Source organism: Saccostrea echinata, unplaced genomic scaffold (assembly GCF_033153115.1).
Source record: "Saccostrea echinata isolate AGI-Se365-2 ecotype Australia unplaced genomic scaffold, CSIRO_AGI_Sech_v1 ptg000047l, whole genome shotgun sequence".
NCBI lineage: Eukaryota > Metazoa > Mollusca > Bivalvia > Ostreida > Ostreidae > Saccostrea > Saccostrea echinata.
Window position 1 is genome coordinate 4,551,090 of NW_026889796.1, and position 13,021 is coordinate 4,564,110.

General features: G+C 33.3%; 1 protein-coding gene across 1 annotated transcript; it reads right to left on the reverse strand.

Annotated features, from left to right (window-relative positions):
- Window positions 1-201: 201 nt before the first annotated feature.
- LOC133202906 (heavy metal-binding protein HIP-like) lies at window positions 202-3,296 on the reverse strand. The gene is made up of 2 exons (XM_061338768.1): window positions 2,969-3,296; window positions 202-702 (listed from the first exon to the last, which is right to left on the reverse strand). The coding sequence occupies exons 1-2, from the start codon at window positions 3,294-3,296 to the stop codon at window positions 224-226; spliced, it is 807 nt and encodes a 268-aa protein (XP_061194752.1). The 3' UTR covers window positions 202-223.
- Between the last annotated feature and the right edge of the window lie 9,725 nt (window positions 3,297-13,021).

Here is a 13,021-nt window from a genome sequence, read left to right on the forward strand (position 1 = left end):
ACTTTCGAAATTGAATACTGTTCGTTTTCTTCATATTTCATGTAAATGAACTGTCCCTGAAGGCTGACCGGAAGAGATAAGGTCATTTGGCCAAATTCACTGGTAGAAAAAAAAAGAGGATTACTTTCTAATTTTGCAGCATACTTCACACAAAGTTTGCTTATGACCATAGGAAGTGTAAATTCAGAGAAAGAATATTTGTATTTTTTCTTTAATACATTGTTTAAGCAATCTGAAACCCAGCAAAAGACCATCTTCCAGACTCGTTGCTGTGGAAGGATCCTTCGCCTGTACCTTTTGACATTGTTAATACAGTGTCTCCAGCTTGTAACATTAGGATGGCAAACCCTGTTGACATTTCTTCTTCCCAATTCGTCTCAGTATCAACATGAATGGAACCTTTATACGCACCATTATGAACCAGCTGGACCGACACTTCACCGTAATCGCCCGACTCTCCAGCAACATGTTCACCAGAAGCATAGATGGTGTAGGAAAATGCATATACTCCACTGGTGGGCGCTGTGAAAGCTCCAGTGTGTTGGCTGTATGCATTTCCGTAATTCGTTACCACAGTATCATATAGAAACACGTGATCCACGCCAACTCCACCGAAGTCTTTTGAAATGTAGGCATAAAAGGCTACATGACCCTCGGCCAAACCTGGTGAAAGGAATCTACGTATTTGCTGCTTTTTGGATTCTGTAAAGACACAATTCCAAAATTTTTATAAGATATTAAATTAGATACCGTAAAATCAGCTACTTTTGCTGGGATTTAATTTTAGTTGTATTCGAGGTATGAAATGACTGCCGAATTTATGTCCTCCTTAAAGTGTTAAAATTGTTATCAAGATAACGCTACACTTTTTTAATCACGTAATCAAATCCCCAAGAACCAATATTTATTTCCTCAAACCACGAAAATTTGATCCCACGAAAATTAGTGATTTTGAAGTATATGTATATCTTTTTTGAAGTACATGCATTGTACAAATCTACATTTAAGGTATGTCACTCGTGAAATTTGTTATATCAAGAATTTTTTGAGAAGTATATTTTGGATAAGTACTCATAAAGTATGACTCAAAATCGCAGAGAAAATGGGGGGTCAGTGTGCATCTAACTGAGCTACGGTACAATTAAGTTGACCTTTTTGCACTTAAATTGTAACTCTTTGGTTAATCACTTTAACCGTTATCATATTTTATAAGATGTAACTATGGCAATAAACATAATCTTATTTTACGTAAAATAGTTTGGATAATATTTATCATTGAACAAATCATGCAAATTAATGCGCGTAAATTATTGTGTGACCTTTTTGCACTAAAAAAGTCTCATATTTGAGGTATTAAAAACCTAAATAGGCAATAGAATATTTTCTTGTATCAAACTTTTTACGACGTAAGTGCTGATGGGTCAAAAGTATCGAGTAGTTTAAAATAATGAAAGAAAAAGTTGGAGTCAGTGATGTAAATTTTGAAATATTGGTCAAAATATGCGATTTTCAGGCAAAAAAACTGTGTAATTTTATCTCGACTTCCTTAATATATCTTCATTTCTTGGCAATGTTTGTTGAGCGAAGGTGTAAATTTTGTTATAAAAATATAAATTGAGACCTATATTTAATATTCCAGGCATATCATAACGGAAAATATTCTCTGAGTAAAAGTATGTGAGGCTAAAGTTCCAAGATGTTAAATTTAATAAATGTGTAGATTTGAAGAATTTTCTGCTTAATATCCTTCCGCCACGAGAAATAGTCCCTTATAATTCTTGCTTCTTTGTGAATTTTTGCGCAGTTTTTTAATTGAATGTTGAACATTTTACATTGTTAAATTTAAATATGTTATAAAGATTGAATTGTAATGAATAGTTTTTAAGTAAGAGGTTCTGACTGAAATTTTCTAAAAGGCTGACGAGTGACATACCTTAAGCAATGAATAAATGTTTTTTTTTTCATTCATACATTTACTTATATATAAATTTGCATCACTGATTGGTGCATACAAATTAAATGAAGTACATAAGGAATATTGTTATTCACATTTATGCAATCTACAACCTAGCAAGTGAAACGTGAAAAACAATTATTAACAGATATATATTAAAGTTTTCTTTTTTCTATCATTTTAAACTATACTGTAATTTAAAGTAAATTCATATTTGCAAATAGTTTATACTATATATCACATTAATTTGCCAACTTATTTTGTGTTCCATTTACTGATATTGGCCAATGAATATCAAACTACCATCCTGTCAGGTCAATCTGAGGGCAACACTATCAGCTTCTGTTCATAGGTATAAGAAAGCATTATTCTCCCAATATTGATTTCATAAAATTATCGTAGAATTGTAATAAGGATAAATTTAATTGTAATCATATAATAAAAGTAATAAATGTCTTATTTCCCATCTTGATTAAAATTTAATGTTATATCCATTTTTACGTCAGAGAAATTGGGGTAGCCAGGAATGTACTTCAAATAAAACTAAATTTTATCGCTTCTCCAGACCAGACAAGTCAACATTTTTCTTTTCTCTACGGAAGAAGTCCCACAAAGAGTTCACAAGTGAAAGACACTGAGAGATAAATAGTTATCTATATTTAGATAAAACTGAAGCCTTATAAATCACAATAAACAGTTACTGCAGCAATATCAATGATTAATGTACAAAATGCGTGAATTCAGTGTCCGACATTAGGTTGGGGTTCAAGGTACTCCTTTCCAACCTACACCGTTTTAGTCTCGCAACCCTGGCTTTGAACAGGTGTCCTTTTCGAGTTCATTGTCAGTTCCAATTTGTCCTATTTAGTTTGATAATGAAATACGAAGCCTGTATGTATGTTCTCATCTTTCGTGAAAAGATGAAAAGAAAAAAAATATACAGTTCTTTCTCTAAACGATGAATATTCATTAACTTACATCACATGATTATAAAATTAATAAAGCAAATAATACCTGCTTCATGCATATATTTCACATTTCCTAATTTTCTTTCTGTTTTATTGACCATTTTGTTAACTTTCTCCGTTTGGTCATTCACAATCCCCAAAACAGATTTACTCTCAATGAACTGAACTTTGCTTTCTAGATTTTTTATTTCTTTGGATTGTCCCTCAATGAATCTGGATTGCTTTTCAATGACGTCATTTTGTCTCTCTATCAACTGGAACATTTCCTCCATTTTTTGTTCCATATGAATTTTCCACTCTTCATTTTCCAATCTTCCTTCCGTTGTAAAAACAGAACACAGTACAAAAATGAACACTCTTTGAAGATACGTCATGTTGAGATATACGTACACTGTCAAGAATTGTTCCTTATCGCAGACCTAATTTTGTACACATGGCCGTCAATTATGTACGGTCCTCAGTGTATCTCACTGATCCATATTTCACTGATCCATATTTTCTGAGCATTTTGAAAATAGGAAAATCATGCACTTTCCGAACATGCAATACTAGCTAGTATCTTTCAAATACCATCCTGAAATCGGTACTTAGCATTGTTAAAATGAACTCAACAGCATCATTTGATATGAATGACCAAGAAGTCTTACTTTGGGATGGGATGTCTTGCACCACAACCCCTAGGTGAAAGACCAGGGAATAAAGCCCGGGAGACTGGTCAGTTTTAGATATTGACGCTACAACTTTAATTTCTATAAATATATATTTATCGTGATTTATATTATTTGAAATTTATTATATTCTGTAAGTAATGTATTTATAGTGTATCTAAATTGTGCTTCACTGGTACATGCATAACCTTTGTAATATAAAAATACTAGCTGTTAAAATTGAAGACAAGTTATTTTTTCGTTTTGTTTTGGATGTACTCTTGTCCATTCCAATGTTCAAATTATTTTCTTTCTAACCCTTTTTTAATTGTCTCTAAAGTATGCCAATAATTTTGATGTAATTTATTTTAGCAGACACATTCTCCGTCACTTTGCAAAAGAAGAACTCTTTGAAGAATACTGACTATTTTAGAGATTAACATTCTATTGAGCTGCTACTAAAACGATACTATAAGTTAAAATTAGCACTCTACTAAATAACATGATAAACAGTATCATCCTCAGGTAGTGCAGATACAAGTTTGTTCAAATCAGGGTCCTTTGGGTAGGGTTGCGCCAAAATTGTTCAAATTATTTTCCCTGCAATTAGGATGGGCCACACATACTAAGAAATCAAAGTTAAACTTTACAATATTTAAGTTTTTTGGCAATCAGAAGTTAGAAGGCTGTTCCATATTCCCTATTGACTATTCGAATGGCGAACTGCATGCTTTGACCGGTTCCCTATTCAAATTACCGTAAGTGTCCTAATAATTTTTTTCCAAAAACTTTGAATAACTCATTATAATACATGTTAAAGAAGCAAGTCAAAGACATCACTTAAAAAAGAAGAGTGAGGACACCAAATCAATGTAGCTAGCCTGACCAAAATGATGACAATGGAGGGAATAGGTAAACCTTAAACCAGGAGCTGGCTAACACCCGGGATCCCATATTTAGACCTTCATCTTTTTATTGGGGGAGGGGTCTGGGAGAGACCCCTCGACAGTCAAAAGGAATTGATGTTACAAGGCCGGGAACCTATTTAGCTAGCCGGTCAAAATTGGGAAAATCCCGTATATGACTGTTGTAAGAGTACATAGTTCGAGGGGCTGGCTAACACCAGGGATCCCATATTTAGACCTTGATCTTTTTTGGTGGAGGGGTCTGAGAGAGACCCCTCGACAGTCAAAAGGAATTAAGGTTACAAGACCGGGAACCTATTTGGCTGGCCCGGTCAAAATTGGGAAAATCCCGTATATGACTGTTGTAAGAGTACATACATGTAGTTCGAGGGGCTGTTTTTTGTTTTTTTTCAAGACCAACAGGACCATGATTAGTGACATAAATATGCAAGCATCTTCTTATATAAATTTGTTTGTTTGTTTGTTTGTCTTATATAGATTTAAGTTAGTTCAAATCATGACCCAAAGGGGTAGGATGGGGCTACTATATAGGTGATCAAAGTTTAACATGGGATTTTATGAGAAAAATATTTGATAAACTTCTTTTCAAGAAAACAAGGCAATGTTTAGTAATATTAAGGACATACGCAACGAAGTTTGAACTTTATTGTCTTTTTCCCTGGAGTTGAAGAGTTCCAATACTTAAAGGAAGTGTGTGTTACTTCTCTATGTCTATATATGCTGTTGTACACTTCTTCTAAAACAAGTTTGGATAAACAAAACATCTAGAATATATGTTTAGTAATTTTTGTATATTTTTCTTTGAATTATACGAGAATTTTCATCAATTGATATCTTTTCAAAACCCCTGGTAATGCATGCTGATTTTTTGTCTATGAACATCTGATGGCACTATAAACTTAAATTAAGAATATCTTGAAAAATTATCAGTAGGTAAGGTACGTTGCGTATGTCCTTAAGATGCAAATATCCAGTCGTAGTACAGATTCAAGATTGTTCCAATCATGCCCTCCGGGTGTAAGATGGGGCCACATAAGGGAATCGTTTTACACTGAAATATAGGGGAAACTGTTTTAAAATCTTTTCAAGAACAGTTGGGTCATGATTAGAGATATTAGATGAAAACATTATGTAGTTCAGATTCAAGATTCAAGATTGTTCAATTAATGCCCCGGGGGTTAAGTTGGGCCACATCAGGAGATCAATATCTAAAAAGGAAAATTTAAAACATTGTTTTAAAAAATAGCAGGGCTACATTTAATGGCATTTATATGGAAATATTCCATAGTAGTGGATTCAACAGTTTTCTTCAAATGATAAATCCTGGGGTTAGAGTAAGGCTAAAAAAGGGAGCTGTTTTCACCTAGTGTATATTTTCTTCTTCTGCAGAACAGCAATTCCATATTAGTTATATTGAGAAAGAAGGATCCCCGGGATGTGTTTATTCAAGTTTTGTTATGTTATGGTATTTGTGTTTTTAGGGTGACCCTGCAATATAGGGAAAGAACTTTTTCATATGAATGAAGATGGAATTTTTTAATCTTGTGATTAAGAAATGTAGGGCTTTAAGACTCTAGAGAAAGCATATCGACCGAGCATTTCGTGCTCGGTTGAATTAGATGAGAGTGGTTGCCCTTTTAGACATTTTTTACTTAGTTGAATTACTTCAAGTCAAATCCAAATTTTGGAAATGGAATCGAAGTATGTTTAATTGGAAAGGTGTAATTTTGATATGTAAGTCTAATTAATCTGAGAACCGGGTGCACGTAGTCGAAAAAAATAGAGTTAGGCCAAAATGTCATGATCTGATGATTAATTTCTTCTACTTGTCATCTTAAGATTTTTTTTTTAAATTCCTGGTTCAAGAATAATAAATGAAATTTTAAATATTAAACATAAGGATTTTTTTCTTTCATACAAAGCACTTATAAAAAAAAATGTTGCTAAAAAATAGTAGATCTTTGTGACCAAATACCTTACTGCAAAAAGCAAAAGGTATTTTCGATCAAAATCAATATTCCATTGAAGTAAAAGGGCAGTCGTGTTATGCAAGAGTTGCGGTGTCATTTGCACACGTTATATACATGTGTTAATTTCAGGCCATCCCCGTATATAACCCAGTGTAAAGCAAATCAGATCATTATTCGGACTTGCTTACAAGAGTTGAGGTAACATTGCTTTTCAAAGTATAATGGCTGGGAATTTCTCAAACGCATCTAAATCTGTGTCATACGAAATAGAAGAAATAGAATATTATTTCCTGTTAGTTACCGGTCTCATTATAGTGATCCTGAATATTTTCGCAGCCCTAATTCTAAAAAGGAGTAAAAAACTACCCTATCAGATTGCCATCATATCCATGAATCTGTGCATGTGTGATCTTGGAACAGGACTGATACTCATTGTTCCAAAAATTTGGTTTTACAAACTTTTGGGGTGTTACGTGAAAAAATATATTTTATTCACCGTCTTGCGCGCCTCATTTTTAACTGTAACGTTTATCAATATAGACCAGTGCTGTGCTAGCTACTTTGTTTTTTACTACAACAGAAAAATTACACCAAGGAAAGTTAAACTTTGTTGCGTTTCTATATGGATTCTTGGATTTATTCTTACATACATATTGTATTTCAATGGCGAACCAAACACAACAGGCATACAATGTTTAGAATACAGCATTAGTCATGAGAATGGTTTTTCATGTTACATTGTGTTAGGAATACTAATATTCGATTATGCTATGTTTGGTTATCTTTCGTATGTTACTAGGAAAAGCCAACGAGTTTCCCCACTGGAACACGGATCTCAACTTACTCCGATGTTTCGGAAAAACTATTCAAAACTTTCAATTATTATTGCCATATTTTTTGTTCTTCAGTCACCAGCAGTGATATATTTCACTCTTGTACATCTGTGTGAAATCCAAAGACAAACTGCACTAGATTTCTTTTTCGGCTTAATTCGTCTTTTGAACTGTATGATAAACCCATTTCTATATATTGGTAGATTTCAAGAGAGTAAATTTCAGCTAAAGTTACTGTTAACGTCATGTAACAGACAGAGGAGAGATGAAGTAAGAAGAGAAAGGAAAGAATATTTTTCCACTTACACAATTCAATTAAATGCACAAAAACAATCAGAAAAAACTTGACAATGAAGATTCTGGGGAAAAAACTTTAAAATAACGACTCATAAATATTTACATTTGCTTTGTTTTTCTACTATACTACTAAGAAATTGATTTAATGGTCATTTTCGTGTATACTCACGCGTAGAAATATACAGGGGAAATTCGCGCTAAAGTGACATGACGATGAGGATACAGAGACGTCAATGAAAATATAACGATATAGGGCAGCGAGAAATTTAAACACTGAGTGTATTTTTGCTACGTTTAAACATGTAAAATGTAAATATAAGGAATGTTTTTCAGTTGTGTGTGAATTATTGGTGTGTAAACACCACACACTTGCATGTAGGCATATTTTTCATGAACCTACGCGACAAATCTGTGTGATTTACACATCAATAACTCACACAAAACAGAAAATAAACATTTCTTAAATCACTTACTGAACGTCATTTTTAAACAATACCGTGAAATCAAAATTACATGCAAAATATTGCCTCAGAATCACTAATAATGATTCAGGAGAATAAAGAAAAATCTTGAACATATCTTTGTGTAAAAAAAATCAGAGATATTTGTTAAAATTCATGATAAATAAAACATTGGATTAAAAAAAAATCATATTATTTTCAGAATTTACACAATATTTAACCTTACATATGGTGAGTACATGCCTTGTGAGAGATCTAGAGTGAGAGAAACTTTCAGATGAAAGGATACTTTATTTCTCAATAAAATCTGAAGAATTTTTTTAAAAAAAATATTTATTTTATTTTTTCTTAGAAAATAAAGCATTTAGAGAAACTTTGAAAGGACCGAAGGAATCAAAATTTTTACCTCGTCTAAATGGGCTATGATGCAGTCTGTCTCTTTTGCTGTGTTTTACAGACAGACACCAAGCAAAGTTGAATTAAACCTACATGTACATGTACTTATATTCAACAAATCCTACAGCGCGAAATCACGAAATTACTTTTTTTTTTATCCAATCCATTCTCACTGAAGATTTTTCCTCTACTCTTCGATAAACCATGATTTTCGCCACAACTTTTATTTGCGATTTGTAAGTCTGAAATCTAACCGCGACGACTATTTTTCGCAGCTGAAGAAATATTCTACATGACTACATCAATACACAATGAAATAAATAATTCGAAGCGAGAAAGCAAGCAAAGCAAGGTCACGAAACTCGCGGAAATTGCTCGCACACGAATAAAAGATGCTTTGCAGTTATTGAAGACCACATTAAAAAAACCTGTTATACATGTCTATAACTCTTTAAAGAAGTCCTAAAACATTTTGTGGCCCGTGGTTTATTTCGCTATCGTCTTAGCTGGAAAATTCATGTTGCAAATAAATTTCTATTGCACCTTAGTCTTTTTCAGTATCTCTTAGGCAAAATTGAAACATTTTCTTGTGTTTGTCAATTTGTAGATTCAAAACGTAACATATATTATGAAACACTCTGGAGGTTACGTAACAATTCCTAATCACCATGATATTCAAAGTGCACTTATATTTAGAAGTGGCAGTGATAATTTCGATAATTTGAAAAATTCAACTAGTTCAATGTATGATTCCAATTCCTCGTTAGTACACTTAGTATTGTCAATATATGTACAGTGTGTCTTGCTCTTGCGTCTTAGGAAAATTATTATTAAAGGTCGATACACACGGTTGGGCTTACCTGATAAGTCATATTTTTTCTCCGTTCAATATATACGTTTTTCCAAGCCTAACAAATTTGACTTACGAATACAATACTGTTCTATTTCTTATACAAGACTTAGCCAACCTTTTTTCCATAGCCAATGAAAAGCATTCACCCAAGTGCGTCAGGGTTCTTTTTATTTAATTAAACACCTGTGCAGTTTGTACTGAACACATGGCTAATGAGTATGTAAAGGGTAAAGATAACGAACATGCAGTGATCAATCTCATAAATACAGTAAACAAAACGAATTCGAACAGAGCAAAAACACGGACCACTGGAAACACCAGAGGTGGGATCAGGTGCCTAGGAGGAGTAAGCATTCCCTATCGACAGGTGACACCCACCGTAACCCTGTGCATTGATCAGGTACTCTGTAGACGGAATACCCCTTATTCAAATTTGGTTTAAAAGAAAGTAATTTTTATGACATATGCCAGTCAAAATTCGACGCAATTAGAGGTTGTATTTGCTAACAAAGTCATTTTAACGATCTTTAGAAATTTCGATTAATTGATTGATTGTATGTTGTTTTACGTCCCGTTCGAGAATTTTCCACTCATATACCGGTGAAGTGCTTCAAATTATGATCCTTACTCGGCACTCAGCGCCAGGGGATCTTTATCGTGCCATTGCCTGCCGTTACAGGGGCATCAGTTTTAAAGGTCTCATCCGAAGGACCCGCAACTTTCACTTCAAAGTGCCGAGCGCTTGGCGAAGGAACAGTTGCTACCTATTTTTTTTTTTTTATCGACTTCGGTCAGTCGCTGCAAGGGCTCGAACCCACGACCTTCCGATCAGGAGCGAGCGCTTTGCCGAATGAGCTACCGGGACGGTAGAAATTTCGAAATGAGATTATAGAAATCCCTGCAAGATCAACTTACAAATGTATTTGTCAGTAGCCTGCTTCTGTTTAAAAATTGATAGTATTACGAGCATGCTCTTAAGTATCGAATAAGTTGCAAGGCATAAACACCACATACAGGTGATAATGGAATATTACTACATAAATAAAAGAAGTTGACAATGGAAAAGATGACGTCGTCCCCTCCGTTTGTTTGTTTTGTTGTTTAGCATATCTTCGAGAATTTTTCACTCATATTGAGACCACCACTTGTCGGAGAAGGGATGCAAATTTAGATCTGTACTCAGTACTTAAGTCTTTGAGCAGTTAGGGATCTTTTTCGTGCCAGCACCTACTGCGACACGTGACCTCGGTCTATATAGTCTCATCTTGAATCGTTTTTGACAGTGGAAATTTTTGATATATTCTACTAATCTCTTATACTTTTAACACTAGCCTGGTCACTTTCAATAATAAGTAGTACTGTTTTATATTGGCTTATTATACAAAAGTTGGCAATATCTGTGCACTAAATTAGCAAATAAAATCTTAAATCTGATCAATATTAATACACTAACCCGGAAGTCATTCAGGTGAATGCTTTTATTTGTAATTCTTTGTTGTTAACTTGCACATGAAATTTCTATTGTAACAATACAGTATCCTGTGAAATACGTAATTTACAAATAATTTGGAAACGTATTTGGCTTTGACCTATAGCTAAGTACAATGTAATCTCTTTTAATTTTACCCACAAGCTTGTTCACTAACACGCCAACACACACCCTCATACAAACAAACACACATTTATTACGCACATCAACAGCTATATTCCTCGACAACTTGTTGCGCGAGGGGATAATTACCCGGAAAGATGAATGGATGTTAAATACCCTAAATATATATATGAAAATTTAGAAATCATAAAATTATTTCAGACACCTGAACGACTAGCACTATTATGTGCATACGATGTCAGGGGTAATATTATAAGAGTGATATTCACATTATTAATTAATTAGTATCAAAATACCAACCTTATTGGTAGAGTAAATTGTGAGATTTCACTGAATTCGTGGGAATTATTTGCACTACGAGCTTCTCAATATGACATACAAACATACTGAACGGCATCTATTAGGTGTTTTTCGCTGCACCTAACATTATTATAATTAATTATAGAGTACGTAAGCATGAAAAATATCAATAAAATATCACATACATGCATGTACGTAAGCACGAATACAGTATAGGAAAAACGACACGGCATACATAATATTTCACACGTTTTTCTTTGTTTACAAAAAATGTGTTAAATTGTTGTTTATAAATATTTCTTTTGACAAAGCATTGTACTTTCTATACATTCTTTAATTTCATGCGTTTGCTCTCTTATTATACGAAAACCTTCTTTTTTTTAAATTTTGATTTTACGTTTTAAAATTACTGGAGTAGGATTTGAGATACATGTACCGTTGACTGGTGTGAATATTTTTTTTTTACGTTTTAACATAGTTCTGTTTGTCACCTTCTGCAGACACATGCGATACTTTTTTTAGATTGTCTATCAGAGGATTTTGAATTGCATAATATTTTTGTTAACTTTAATTAAACAAATTGAGATGTCATTCATTTGTTCTATTTGTCCAGTAATGATTTATTTTCAGACTGTGATTTTTTTTTATTTTAATTTTTTATACTATTCTGATTGACTCTTCCAGGCAACTTTAAGCATTTAAATGATTCAAGTTTGAAATATGTCTCAGTGACAAATTGGATGACTTCAACTTTTCCATTGTCAACTTCCCTTATTAAGGAGGTTCGATCCTGAGCTTTTGAACAGATTTTGGTCTAGACCTTTATTTCTAAAATTCTGCATCATTTATAAGTTCTTACATTAAATCTGGATTCTACAATGTAAATTAAACTATATCCAAAGAAAAAACCGTGTTTAAATTCCATTCAAATAGGATTAAGCCAGGAACTATATTTTGTGGCGGAAGGTTTTTTAGAAGAAAATGATCAATTTTTCCCTTTGAAATATATACAGAACTGTTAAGTTTAGATTCCTATTTTTCCATGCTGGTTGCAAACAGAGCTGTTCTTTGCAGTGAAATGTTTTATGCTGGTTCTGAAATATCTATTAAATTATTTCTTATGAATTCTTTCATTATATTGTGACAAATATAGTAAATATATTCTGAAAGTCCAGGAAAAAATTGAGCCAATTTTAACATATCATAGACCCCCACTTTTGTTTTTCTTTTCTGAATATATAAGATAACTTTGATCAATCTGCTTAAATTCAGCAAAAGTTTAAGACTTTTAAATAATGTTCTTGCTGGTTAAATTTTTAATGCCAGAAAAATCACATTTTGTGAGTGCAGAATGGTCAAATAATTGATTTTGCGAAGCAATTTGAAACTTTTTCTTAGTCACAACTTTAATGTGTCAGTGATTCAACAGTCGTTATAATGTTTTTGTTTGCAAATACAACTTAGTGTTGGTTCGTATTTTATCTCATACCATTAGTTAGGTCATTGCTTTTATACTAAATTGACAGTCAAAATGGGATGCTTACTCCTCCTAGGCACGTGATCGCACCTCTGGTGTTTCCAGGGGGTCATTGTTTTTTCCCTGTTCACGATTCGTTTTGTTTACTGGATTTTTGAGATTGATCACTTTCGTTTTCTTCACCTTTTCCTCCCGTTATGCAAACCCCACGTTTCCAGCTTTCGTTGACCTCTGGTATACCCAACAAACTAGACACGGGATTCCTTAAGGGGACGACTGGGGTTTATTGTGTGAAAACTTCAATAGAAAAACTCTTTATTCTTATAT